Source organism: Anneissia japonica, unplaced genomic scaffold, assembly GCF_011630105.1.
Source record: "Anneissia japonica isolate Jap-2015-1 unplaced genomic scaffold, ASM1163010v1 scaffold1065_len1792383_cov172, whole genome shotgun sequence".
Classification (NCBI taxonomy): Eukaryota; Metazoa; Echinodermata; class Crinoidea; order Comatulida; family Comatulidae; genus Anneissia; species Anneissia japonica.
In genome coordinates, this window is record NW_022684135.1 from 482126 (window position 1) to 495553 (window position 13428).

The following is a 13428-nucleotide window of genomic DNA, read 5'->3' on the forward strand; positions in this document are numbered from 1 at the left end:
GGATAATTTATTTGGATTGTCATACAATTCTCATTTGGAGACAAACAAACATTCATTCATCTTTATAATTAACCCCAGTTGAACTGGGTCATTAATTGTAACAAAATACAAAGCGTAGGTTTATAATATTGATTTCATTAACAATTTCACAGCTTTATGATGCAAAATACTGACTCACAGTTATGTAAATCCTAATCCATTTAACATCATAAATCTATAATCACTATGTAAAATTAACATATCCTCCACTCTCTTAACAGAGAGCGAAGGATATTTCACACTATGAAGTGTCCAATGAACAGAGAAATTGAAAGTGCTTTAACTTGGGAACACACAGTGGCGTACAACGTTTGTACAGTATGACCGAGAACCGAAAAATCCATCTAAGCTCTCTGTGTGCGTTTAACGTGACATGGTCTGCAGACTGCCGATGGCAGCCTGAGCAGATTCTCATTAGAAACAATTTGTAGCAAGCGCCTCATTGCTTTGAGTTCTTTATGAAATCACGTCGGCTGACAACCGCCGGCAGGTGACTGTCGCCAAAGCATGTGCCAGCATTAAGGCTTCTGTATAATTAAAGCTAAATATTATTATTAATTAGCACAAATAATTCTTATCAATATATTATCATTACCATTATTTATTATTATTAAAATCTATATCCCATTTTCACAATTGTGTCATGATACCTTTCGGATGTTGGAAAGTGGGATGTCTGTATAGTCAGCTGTAGTGATTGGCATCGGTGTTGCTTGGGCTGTGGTGCTGACTGGTATTTGCTGAGGTACATAACCCTCCACATCTGACTTAGTAATTCTACCACCCGGACCAGTTCCCTGCAAAGCCTTTAAAAATAAAATATCAAAGATTAAATTTTATAGATAAACCCTGTGATTAAAAAGTCTATGAAGGTGAAACAGATCAACTTCAGTTGGCTGGAACAATCTCTGATAGACAAACCACCTCTTTATCGATTCATCTGCTAAAGTCCTTTAGTCATACTATAACCACAAACACACAAATACAGGATAATAATAGTATTAAAGCACATTTTGATGTGAAATAAGAAGATAGTTGTTTAATGCTTTGGGTTGCTGTGTGATACATCAGTTTGAAACAGCTGGTGGGTGGATAGTTGTGTTGAAAGTGTTGAAGTAGGTCACAGTTCTAACCCTGGTTTAAAGGCCTGTAAGGGCACAAAATGGACAATAATTATGAGCTTGTTTAAGGGGCATCAAACTCAAATACATTGGTGTAATTTCTTAAAATTGGACATGGAATTGTCGCAACAAATCCAAAATAATCTCAAACAACTTATTCTGTCAGATCAGAAAACTCAACTGTCACTTATCAAATGAAGCTAATTCTATTCTGTAATACCCACAAGCATTAGTATATATAAGGGCAGGCGGCATGCAAGAGCATACCCCACAGCTTGTGCCCCCACTTCCCCCAGGCAACCCCGATAGGAATTTGCTTCAGCAAGAAAATATACACTCAGTGTTAAAATCATCTTATATTTTCAAAATTACAGCGATGCTTCCCTTACCTTTGGACTTTTCATTTTATTTTCGCACCCACATCATTCCCCCGCCCCCATGTTACCTCTGGATATGCCACTGCCCACAAAGAATAATTCTTTAATTATAAGCGCATTGATTACTTTTCAGAGAAGTTCAGATTAATTGATAATTCGCTACTATTTTGATCAAAACCAATGAAAGTGATTTGCACAATGAGGCACATTTTAATAAATGGCATTTTGCAACTGTAAATACAGCTCCAGACATGGGGAAAACTCAGAAACAACAAGCCAAATAAAATCAATCAATACATTTTTAAAATAACAATATACATCATATCATTTCTTAAAACCTAGAATTATATTCTTGTATAGAATCTAAGTTAATAGAATACTATAAAGTCTATACAACATTGAAGAGAAAGAAATTCATAATATAGGCCTAATACTCAAGGATATGTGACTGGCTCAGGCCAAAACCAGCTGTTTGTAGGAAAAATTTTAAATTTAGTTTTTAGTGTTTTTAGATGCACATGAGTTATTCAAAACAGTGGAAACTGGTTGAGTAATATGCGAAGCTATGAAGATTTAATTCATTCATTGGATATTAGCCATGTAGTTTTTGAGAAAACAGCTTTAAAAAGATACTAAAACAATGTTTTTTTAAGATTTGTATTTTAACAATAATATTAATATACTTTTTAGTTAGATTTAGTGATTATTTTTATGAAAACCTGAAAATATTAGAAATTGCAACAAATAACGGGTTTTGCCGGAGCCGGTCATATGAGTTAAAATAAAAGATAAAGCTTATAAATTGACACAGGATGCTAGACACACATTTAAAATTGTTTTTCCTGATTTTAACAATTATGTTTGTTGCCATATTACCTGCAAAATGTGTAAAACGGCTCCTAATGTGTCTTTGTTGGGATGTATTTCTTATATTTCATCTGTATTTAATTGTTAATATTCTGATGTAAATTGTTATTTTGATGTAAACGTGCCGCGGTGACGATTACTGCTGATTTAAAGCATATGCTGAAATCATTAAATAAAGAAACTAATAGCCTGTCAGATTGAATAGTAATTATGTATAGATGCCGTCGATTTGATTCCAATGCGCCTCCAGTATAAACAATTGTAAAGCCATTGACATAAATACCAAGTGATTACTTTGTTGGAATGTACCTTGGAAATGAGAGAGGCCCAGTTTCTTTAAAAAAAGTCATCTTTGAATCACTTGCATTTTTTAACTTTATTCAACACAATATAAATATATAAAATTTTGCGATGTGAACTGATAAGAAGATAAAAATCGTGAAATAAAAGTGGGGTTTAACCCCCCCCCACCCATAAATAGATAAAAATATATATAATTCACAAAATCGATTGAGTGCAAAGGGGACACCATTGGCTGAACAGCCCAATACAAGATGTGGGCACTTAACAAATTCTTCTTTTTTTTTTTCTATTAACAGTCTCTCTCTAATTAAAGACCACCTCCAATCAAAATATTAGTATGATGTTAAAAGACTATAAATAATAATAAAATGTTAATATTTCAATCATCTATACGTTTCTTAGAAGGAATGATGAAATATTGCCACAAAACTGTTGCATGCCCATATATAGTCATGATGTGCCTATATATGGTCATGATGTGATGTCATCACTGACCATATTTAGGCATGTCATATGTTTTTGTCAAATAAAATTTCATAATGTGGACAGCACTTTAGAAACAGCAATAGTCTACAAACAATGCAATGAGGTGTATTATTCCTTGCTGGATTGATGATAAATTTAATGACTTGTCTAAAAAACAATAGATGCAGCTCATTTTCTAAATATATCCAGGTTAAATGAGGCATGAAGGAGTCACTCATTAAATTCTTATTATTAAACAAAGCAGTCAAATCAGAAAGTATGGTACCAATAAATATTCCAGTAATTATTTGCAAGTAAGCATAAGCTTTACTGACCCAGAAGTTAGAGGCAGGCTATATTTGGCCTAGAAACCAATGCTGATAATATTTCAAATCTCATCACACTACACATAAAATGATAGAAATATTACACTCTTATTATTATAGGAAGCACTAAACAAATCCCACGATGAAAAAAAGGATAAGATAATAATAATAAAAATCATGTTCTCTTTTTTATATTATTATATAATTGTCATAAGCATTATTATACAACAAATTTATTAAAAATATATATATAAAAAAATGTACCTGCAAATCAATTCCCATCTCTGAAGCTATCTTTTTTGCCAAGGGGCTTGCAATAACTCTTTCCCCTGATGATGCAGGTTGAATTGGTTGTTGGCGGACTGGTGGCGGTTGGGGTGCTGCCACAGGTGGTGGCGATGGCGGTGGTGGTGTAGAAACAGGTGCAGCTGGTTGTGTAGGTGGTGGTGGAGGAGATGAATCCTAGTACAAAAAAAGAATAAAATTTCAATAGTTTGACATAGATCTCTATCTCTCATATCTGCTTACAGATGCTGTCAACAACCATTCTTCTCCTGAGGTCTCTGTTGAGAGTTGCTCAAATAAATTCAAAGTTTTCTTCATTTTAGTGGAGTTGATGGAGTTGACATATGTCATTTAAATGTCATATGTTGAAATAGATATTACAGTATGATATTTAATAAGGCCAAAAAAATAGTTTTGTTGCCAGAGCACACTGAGATTTTGAAATCTTTGGGCTCCTACTTGGTAAAAAATGAAAAATTTGCAAAAAAAATATCTAGCCCTAGATTTCCAAAATTTTAGCCCGGTAGTAGTAGGCTATCGGTTTTGTGATAAACTTATAGTCATCATCCTCATCATCATCATAAAAATTTTATTTTGGAACAAATTTCATATTAGTAAAAAACATTCAAAAACTTTGAAAACTTAATCTATAAAACAGAGTCAAAATTTATTGTCTCCAATTCCCTTGTTCCTCTGTATGTTATTTATTGCCAATTAGATCTGGAAGTAAATTTGTTAAAAGTCAGACATGTAAAAATTACCACACTTTAGAAATTGATCACAAGCAAATATCTGCCATACTTAGAGAAAACAGCATCAAAATATGCTACCTAGTTATATGAAAAAACAAAAATAAATTATTCCGAAATCACTCCATGATTCATTCAGTGACTAATTACTCAAACTAAAATCAAGGACATGTATGCACTGCTAATAAATTATTGTTTTGAAATACAGCAAAGCAATGCACTGATTTATGCAATGTTTGTGTCTCTTAAATCCATCTTTTCACCTGACAGTAAGCCTGCAACATCACGGAAAGTTTAAAAGAAATTATATATCTAATATCAAATTACATTTATGTTATTAGCCAAAAAAAATAAGGGATATTTCTCACCAGTAGCTTTCAATCTGGTATTTAAAATTTGTAATTATATATCTGTTAAGGCATGTGAAATGAGAGAAAGTTGTATTTAAAATCTCAGGAAATGTAACTTTGTACCGTCCATTCAACAAGGTAAAATGTAAATTCTCTTTCCATGGTACATTAATATTATCCTCATCAACATCATTGTCACCATCCATGATATCACAGCTAACTACTACTTTTTATCTTTGTTAAATTATAATACTAGCAATGTACATTCAAACAAAATTATTTTTCCAAAATATAATTCTAAATTAAAATTTAGACATTCTTTTTAGACAGTTTTTTTTTTAGGGTGTTGAAAATTCCTGTACTGTAAAAACCTCAGTACCAACCATGCTTAGAAAATTTACTGTATGATTATGGCACCTCTAAATGGCTAGAAATGGCATTCTCAGACTTAAAAGTTTGATATAATTTTCTTTCTTTCCTCGCATCTTTTTTTATAATGATTTTAATTTAAAAACTAGGTGGGGGAGGGTGGTATTTCATTATTTGAGGCAAAGACAAGCCAAACCAGTCAAATCAGAGAAAATAGCCAAAACATGCTGGAATGTGAAATTTTTAAAAATCTATTTTATTGCAATAAACTAAACTTTATATATCTATACATCATGCTATGCTGTTATTTTCCCTATTTTCAATGTTAAAATAAACTTTTTAAAGATTTCATGATAGTTTCTGCATGAGAAAGGCCAGATATCATAAACTTTGCAGGCTGATTTCTCATATATTGTTCTTCAAACAGCTGTATGTTTAAACGCTTTTAACTTCATAAGGAAATGTTGGATTTGAATGACTTTTTTTTACCATTTTATAGCTCTTATCTTTTATAACTCAAAATCCATTTTTGCGACGACGTGACTGGTTTGGCTTGTCTTTGCCACATTTAAAGAGACCTGAGCATTTTTTACACTCTGGGATTGGATGGGTGAAATTAAAACATTTAATATTATCATCCTCCTATTCATCCTCTTTCTCAACATGATCAGTTATATTTTACCTTTGCTTCTGGAGCGCCCTCTGTTACCATGCCAGTATCAGGATAATCTTTGAATGCAGCCACATCGTCCTCATTTTCAACTATTATACAAAGGAGCTACAAAGTAGAATTATGATGAAAAAATTTATAAGTAAATATTGGAGTTGTATATAATAAGTCAAATCCTATGAAATAAATAAGAGGTAGCACATTTGTTGACTAATATGATTTTGTTTAATGACACAAGCTTTTGCTAGCTCTATCCAGCTTCATCAGATGAAACATCAATTAAAAAACAATTTGGTGATTCTCTTATAAATGAATAATGAAAGAGCAATCTATAAGTAGGACTGATGTTGCAAAGATAGGGGAAAGTAGTATCCAAATGAATGATACGGTGAAAGAACTGAATATCGTGTGTGGAACAAATGATGTAGTATCCAATAAGTCTATACGGAAATTAGTGATCAATTCATCAGAATTATTGACATTGCAAAGAAAAAAGCAAATTTTTTTTATAGATTTTGAGTTTACCACCAAGATTACATAACATGTATGACCCAATTAAATTGGAATCTATTATTAATAACATGATTTGCATGGTCGCTGAAGAAAATAATATATACTTAATAATATAACGAAAACAATTTGAGATAATACCAAAAGATTGCTATCTTCTGATGGACTCCCCATCTTTCTAAAACTGGTGTAAATCGGTTTTTATCAAACCTTCAAATCGATTACTACACAGAATATCCACATCATTTTTGTTTGAAAATTAATGAAACGGGGAACATTTGTGTTTCATTTACCGAGTGTGAATCAAAATTGTGAAACAAATGGCCAATCAAAATATGGTATTAATATTAATAACCAAGAATGCATGTTATGTATGTTATGCTATTTAAAGTCCAGTATCTTAGCAGCAATACAAAAGATGCAGGGCTTAGTAAAAAGCTCCATTAGTACTATACCCCATATTATTAATACAATATTAATACTTATGTAAATCTTTAATTTACATATTTTTTTGTGTTTAAAGACACATAAAATTGTAAAATGTTATTCCAAACATATATAACATGAATAAAGGATAAAAGAGAATTTGAATTTTTATGCTTTTCAAATTTGTTTGGGTGGACAAATTAAATTGTCATTTTGGAAGTCTGACACACTGCAGGGGCGGATCCAGCCTAGCAAGAAAGAGGGGGCGTGGATGTGCGAACTGAGTGGGAGTCTCAGGAAAAAGCCTCTGGTAGGGATGCAAGGGGGTTAAACTCCCTTAAATCTTTAGCACCTTTATTAATTAGATGTTATATTTGATTGATTTTTACTATTTACCTTGGCAATTTTCTGATAAACTTTACACAATTCTTTTTTTACAAAAAAAAATGGGGGGGGGGTATGCCCCTTACCCCCCCCCCCCTCTAAATCCACCACTGCACTGGTACATCTCTCTTCAACATGACATAAAGCATGTCATAATGAGTTGACATTACCAATAATAAATATTTCTTAATATTAGAATACATTATTTATATTCTTGAGTACAGCTGTTTTTGTCGTTTAACATAAATTTCAGATAAAAATTTTGCGAAATGCTGAAAGTTTTAAAATTGCACAAAAATTGAAATCCAGTCCAAAAAAGAGGTCTTTTTAAGTTCCCATAATGCACAGACATATAGATATCATTATTATTATTATATTTTATATGATATTTTATACATTTTATCATATTGTTGTTGTGTGTTTTGTCTAGTGACGCAACTGGTCAATATATATATATCATGACAAATTTTTAATAAATAACTAAATAAGTAAATAAATTACAAAAAAAAACACAAAACATACCAAGTAATTATAAACAGGAAACATGTATCAGGTTCACTGATACACAATGGTACATTTTTGGTTGTATACAGTATATATATTGTTTTGATAAGAAGTATAAATAAAAAACCAAAATAAATATTCAAATCACTATATCTCTAGTTTCAGTTCAAAAAATAAAATTAGATAGCATGATTCTGAGGAAATATGGATGGGTGCCCCTTACACAATTGGTAATTAAATATCAAATTAATTCAGGAAATTGTATTTTTAATACTGATATATCACTATTAATCATTAATAAATAATTTTTTTTTTAATGTTCAAAAGGTATAAGACAGGAAGTACACTTTTTTCATATTTCTCTATTTCGGCCTGTCCAGATCAGATTAATGTCCCAATAAATCAAATCTTAATATTATCTAAGAATCTGCTAACCAAAACTGGGCCTCCTCTTTCTCTCTTTATACATGAAAGTAATTTTCTTTTTGCTCTGGCCTAATAAATGTAATAACACAACCTAAATTTATTATAGCACTCAAAGGAATACATTGTTTACGCCAAGCCTCAAACCTGCCGCACAACCATGATAATAAAACTATTCATGATTTAGTTTGGTGTGATTTTTTGCTTCTTTTTGTTTTTTTAAATCTTAAGTAATACTTGGTAGACAGAGTGATAAATCGGTGCTTTTACCCTTCCGATGGGGACATCCTTTGTACCCTCTTCGACAAAGGTCTTTGCTAAGTATCCCTCCTCCGGTGCTTCGAAGCCCATTGTTGCCTTGTCTGTCTCAATCTCGCACAATACATCACCTTCACTGAGACTGTCACCTGCCTGAAAAGATCATAAATCTTACTTTGACAGGTACTATTTCAAATGTCAAAAAAAAATAATCATAGCACTAGAGTCATCAGTAAGGAAGTAAACAAAGATCAAAGAATTGAAAATAGAGGTCTCCCTCCAACTAAAGACCACTTTTGGGACTGGGGCTTGAATGGTCTTTAGCAGCTTTGGTCTCTAATTAGAATAACAAAGATAAAAGAAATTTGTTAATGGGAGCACAGAAAAGTGGTATTTTAATGGTGGTCTTTCATTGCAGGGTCAGTACACAGTAAAATTAGAGCATACTTTAGAGGTAATCAATTTTTTTTTAATAATTTTAATGACAGTACAAAATATATAATAGTGGGAGGGGTCAACAGATTATGCACTCTTTTTTTAAATTTTATTATGTTACAGGAAAGAGGTCACAGAAAAAAAGAGTATGTTTTGTATTACTTTGAAAATAACGGAAGACCCCATATGGACGGTTCTGGTCATTTGTGTTTAAATATAATAATTTAATATGGATCTCATTATCATTGTATATTTTTATCTCAAAGGTAAATTTATAGAGTATAAGTCTTAGGGTGAATGCAGTTTAATTTAGTTTACATATTTGTGGAAAATGAATATCTTATTTATTTGAATAAATGCCAAGGGTGTTTAACATTGAGAAGAGTTTTGAGGGGGCGTATATTCAAGGCATTCATTCTAGGAAAAGCGTTTATGTTTTTTTGGCGTAAAATAAGTATATATATACTCAATAAACACTCCTTAATTTCACTGTTTATGTAAAACCGCAACACATAATTACCATCAAAATGTGTTATTGCATTTATAGTCTCAATGATCCCAAACTGATTAGAAAAAATACTTTGCTTTCTTTAGTTTTGATTAGAGTAATTTAGGGGGCGTTTATCCGAGGAAAAAATAAATGCCCAGGATGTTAAATAAAAGAAGACATTTATTCTAAATGAGGCTTTGGAGGGGGAGTGTATTCAAGGGGCGTTTATTCAAAACAGGGTATATATAATACGGTAGATTAAATTTACAAATTTATTTATTCTTACACCATAAAAAGTTTTCTGTTCAACTCTCCATTACCAATGACCTAAAGTCAGGGGCTATATGTTAAATTAGGAAATAAAGGTTACCATGTAGTTTAAATTCTACAAAATGGAAACATAACAATGTTGTTGTGATAAAACTGCCTGCCTCTCTGCAATAAAATATAGGAAACTACAGAGGGCAGCAAACTCATATTCCTTCATTACTCATATTCCTTCATTAACAGCTTGCACACTGTAAGTGTTGCTACTCAAATATTTAGGAGTAAAGTTTTACCAGGCAAATGCTACAGTATATACATCACCTGGTATAAGAAATGTATTACCCCTTTTAATAATCTCAAATAGTTTCATTTGGTTTCTGTGATGTATGAACATGGACAAAATTCTTGTAAGTAAACTATTAAATGTATGTATTGTTTGTGATGTTTCGATCTATTATCAACATTAAAAACAGTACATACATTTGATGGTTTACTTACAAGAATGTTGTTCATGTTCCTTTTAATAATAATAATAGAATAATAAATGTAATTATATAGTGCAAATAAACAAGCTCTCTATGCACTCGATAAAGGTAAGTAAAAAACAAAAAAAAAATGGATTTAATAAAAAAGCAAGAAAAACAAAGAAACACCAAGCTAGCACCCAAACTGAAGTATGGGGTTACACGGTAGTCACTGCCAACCAGAGATCTGTGTTTATATGCACCGGTTAGAACTGGTGAAGTCTGGATCTTTTCTCGAATTAGGTGCCTCCTGACATGGACCAAACGTTACTAACAACGCCGTGGTCAGGATTTCCAAACAGTGTGGGACAATATCAGGGTGGACCCACTTCACACATAAATTTGAACAATGTGGACTCATTTTACGCAAAAATATGAAAAATCTAGATAAATTTTACTCATTTTAAGCTAAATATAAGAAATCTGAAACCATTTTTCAAAAATTGAACCCATTTTATGCATAGAATTACATAATTTGGACCCAATTTCAAAAATGCGGACCCATTCTTTGTGGACCCATTAGAAAAATTGTGTGGGACTGTCCCAATAGCTGGCTACGGCATTGGTTACTAATACCAGCTAGCGAGGTGAAACAATGAATTCTCTAAAAAGAGGCAAAAATACATAAAATATTCTTAATGTGGACAAAGGATGAATATTACTTACTTGCTTCTCCCACCTCACTACTGTCCCCATCTCCATTGTTGGAGAAAGAGCAGGTAATGGAATAATATAATGCTTAGGCAAGTCTGTAAAAAAAAAAAAATTAAAATTAAAATATATATATTTATTAATTTAATTTTCTTTGATGGACAAACAATATTATTATTTTATAAAGATCAAACTCAACATTGGCTTTGAACATCTTTCTTCATAATAGCGAGTTTCACTCTTTTTACGATAAACTCACCTTCATTTGAATATAGTCGCCTAGACAACCTGAATATGATTGGTTTGGAGGAATTTCTTGATTGGTCAGTAAATCTGTAAAATTTGCAGAACTCATATAGTTAAATAAATTATAAATACTTTTAAAATTATTATTTTATTAAATTATTTTATTTTTACAGACACAAAATGACAGTGTAGGCCAGTGTAGGCTATGGTTTAATACTACACTCTCTGATATTATTATATATTATGTCATCCATTTTTCTTTATATGCGTGCTATACAAATCAAAAAACATCTGAAACTAGAGCAGCCACTTCAATCATAGATTGTTTTGATTAACGGCAAGTTCCAAGGGAACAAAAAAAAATTTCCATGACCTTGTCCTTTAAACCTTTTCTTCCCAAGAATTAATCATCTCTTTCTTAGATTATGTACCATTCCATTCGATAACTTGATGATTCATTTCTCAACTTTACCATAAACTTGCCAGCCTAACAGACAGACAGGTTAGCGCTGCACCATGGAATCATTAAAACTTTTATTTCTTCATTCTTTCTAGGCCTAAGGCCTACACGATCAAAAACATATTCATCCTAAAAAGGCCTAGGCTATGCCTAGTCCTTATATAATCATTTTACACTAGCTCTACCTAGTCCTATCCTTACGAACTGGATGGGTTTTGAATGCTCACTAGGCCTAGCCTAGATGCCCACCAGGCTTCTCTACCTACGCACGTGCGAGCCGGGTGAGACCTAGAATTCAGGGTGGGCGTACTCGCTGTACCTGATTGACCGAAGTGCATGCAGACCTCTTCTTGCTGCAATATACGACACGTTATTTATTCTTGGCTTTGGGATGCTTTGCAAAGTTTGCTTTCTGCAAACTTGCAGCACGCAATTAGATATATTCCTCTGCATATTGTTTATTTTTACATAAAAATGTCGCTAATTTTAGCCGGTGTATTTAGACCAGCAAAACCCACTCGAGCGGTTGATTATTCGAGCGAAACAGAACCGCATTTTGTGGCCCAAGTGGGCTATCTCAACTGGTGCGAATAATTTAGTACAGTAGTACGAAACGGTCATTACATCAGAGAGCAGTTTATAATGCATCAACATGTACACTAGGAAAACACGGGGTGGCACCAGTGGTAGGGCGGGCGGGGAGCTGTCTCTTATACACATCTAGATGTGTATAAGAGACAGCTCATCGGGGAGTGCTGCCCCCCCCCGTCGGGGAGAAAAACAAAATTCGTCGGGGAGAAAAAAAAATTATATGTATTTTCTACATATTAGTAGACTCTAAAATCGATTAAATAACCCCTTGAAACCCCTAAATTGTTAATATTTTCGGGGGCCACTTTCGAAACAATTTAATCGAAGCTCGACCACGCCTACATCATTTTCGTCGGGAAATATGACCCCTCGTCGAGGCGGCATCGGCCCCCTCGTCGGTGACCTCGGCCCCGCTGACGGGCAAATCCTGCGGCGCCACCCAAGCTGTTTTTAAATATTATTATTGCATTGAAGCCCAATGGGCTTAATCCCGAGATGAAGCCCATCTTGAATTGAAGCCCCTTCGAAAAGACTATAAAAGAGGCTAGCATATGCTTCTTTCGGAGAGACAGTACCTGTACATGAATTTCATAAAACAAAATAAATTGAAACTTGGTATATACATTAGTTTTGGTGATTTAATGCCAGTTAAATACACTCCATGATACAGATTGAAGTTTCAGTGGCCTTTATTGCTTCATACGGTAGTACTGTACAAATTCACAAAATTTACAGCACATAGAAAAGAATTAAGGCCCACACCCCTCTTTACTTTCCAAAAGCAGCCTCGAAAGAAGTACATCTCAGAAAAGAAGTACATCCTATGTCCACAAAAAAAATAAAAAATAAAAAAATAAAATAATAATAATAATAATAATAATAATAATAATAATAATAATAATAATAATAATAATAATAATAATAATAATAATAATAATAATAATAATAATCCCCTTCAATTCGAGGTTTTACGGTATAGGCCTATCTGTATAGTCTTTTTTCATGAATTATATAAAGTAAATACATGGGAACAACAATTAATTAATTGGCATTTTTTATTTACCCGACCCGCCACTTCAAGACTATTCTGAAGAATAATAGCTACTGCAATTTAGAAAACATGCTAATTGCCGAATATTTAATAAAAGGGAAAATTTCATTTCTTTTGATTCAATCACTCGACGGGTAGGAGGGAGCGGTGTCCCCGGCAGACGAAAGCAAAGGCGGGCATGGTCGGGTGTCGTTCAAACTGTTGGAAGTGGAGCAGTGGCGGCGCCAGCGGGGGCAGGGGGATTAAGTCCCCCACCGGACAGGTCAAGCCCCCGCCGGACAGAGCTC

At 33.0% G+C, this 13428-nt stretch overlaps 1 protein-coding gene across 2 annotated transcripts in view; it reads right to left on the minus strand.

Moving 5' to 3' along the window:
• LOC117103356 (dihydrolipoyllysine-residue acetyltransferase component of pyruvate dehydrogenase complex, mitochondrial-like) overlaps window positions 1–12032 on the minus strand; it is a gene marked incomplete at its 3' end in the record, with an annotated part of 20359 nt that extends 8327 nt beyond the window's left edge. The window contains 7 exon segments of one of the 2 annotated variants that reach the window (XM_033243901.1): window positions 690–845; window positions 3763–3960; window positions 5934–6029; window positions 8439–8579; window positions 10809–10891; window positions 11053–11126; window positions 11819–12032. In XM_033243901.1, coding sequence (XP_033099792.1) covers window positions 690–845; window positions 3763–3960; window positions 5934–6029; window positions 8439–8579; window positions 10809–10891; window positions 11053–11126; window positions 11819–11952 — 882 coding nt within the window. 2 annotated transcript variants of the gene reach the window in all.
• Window positions 12033–13428: the final 1396 nt, after the last annotated feature.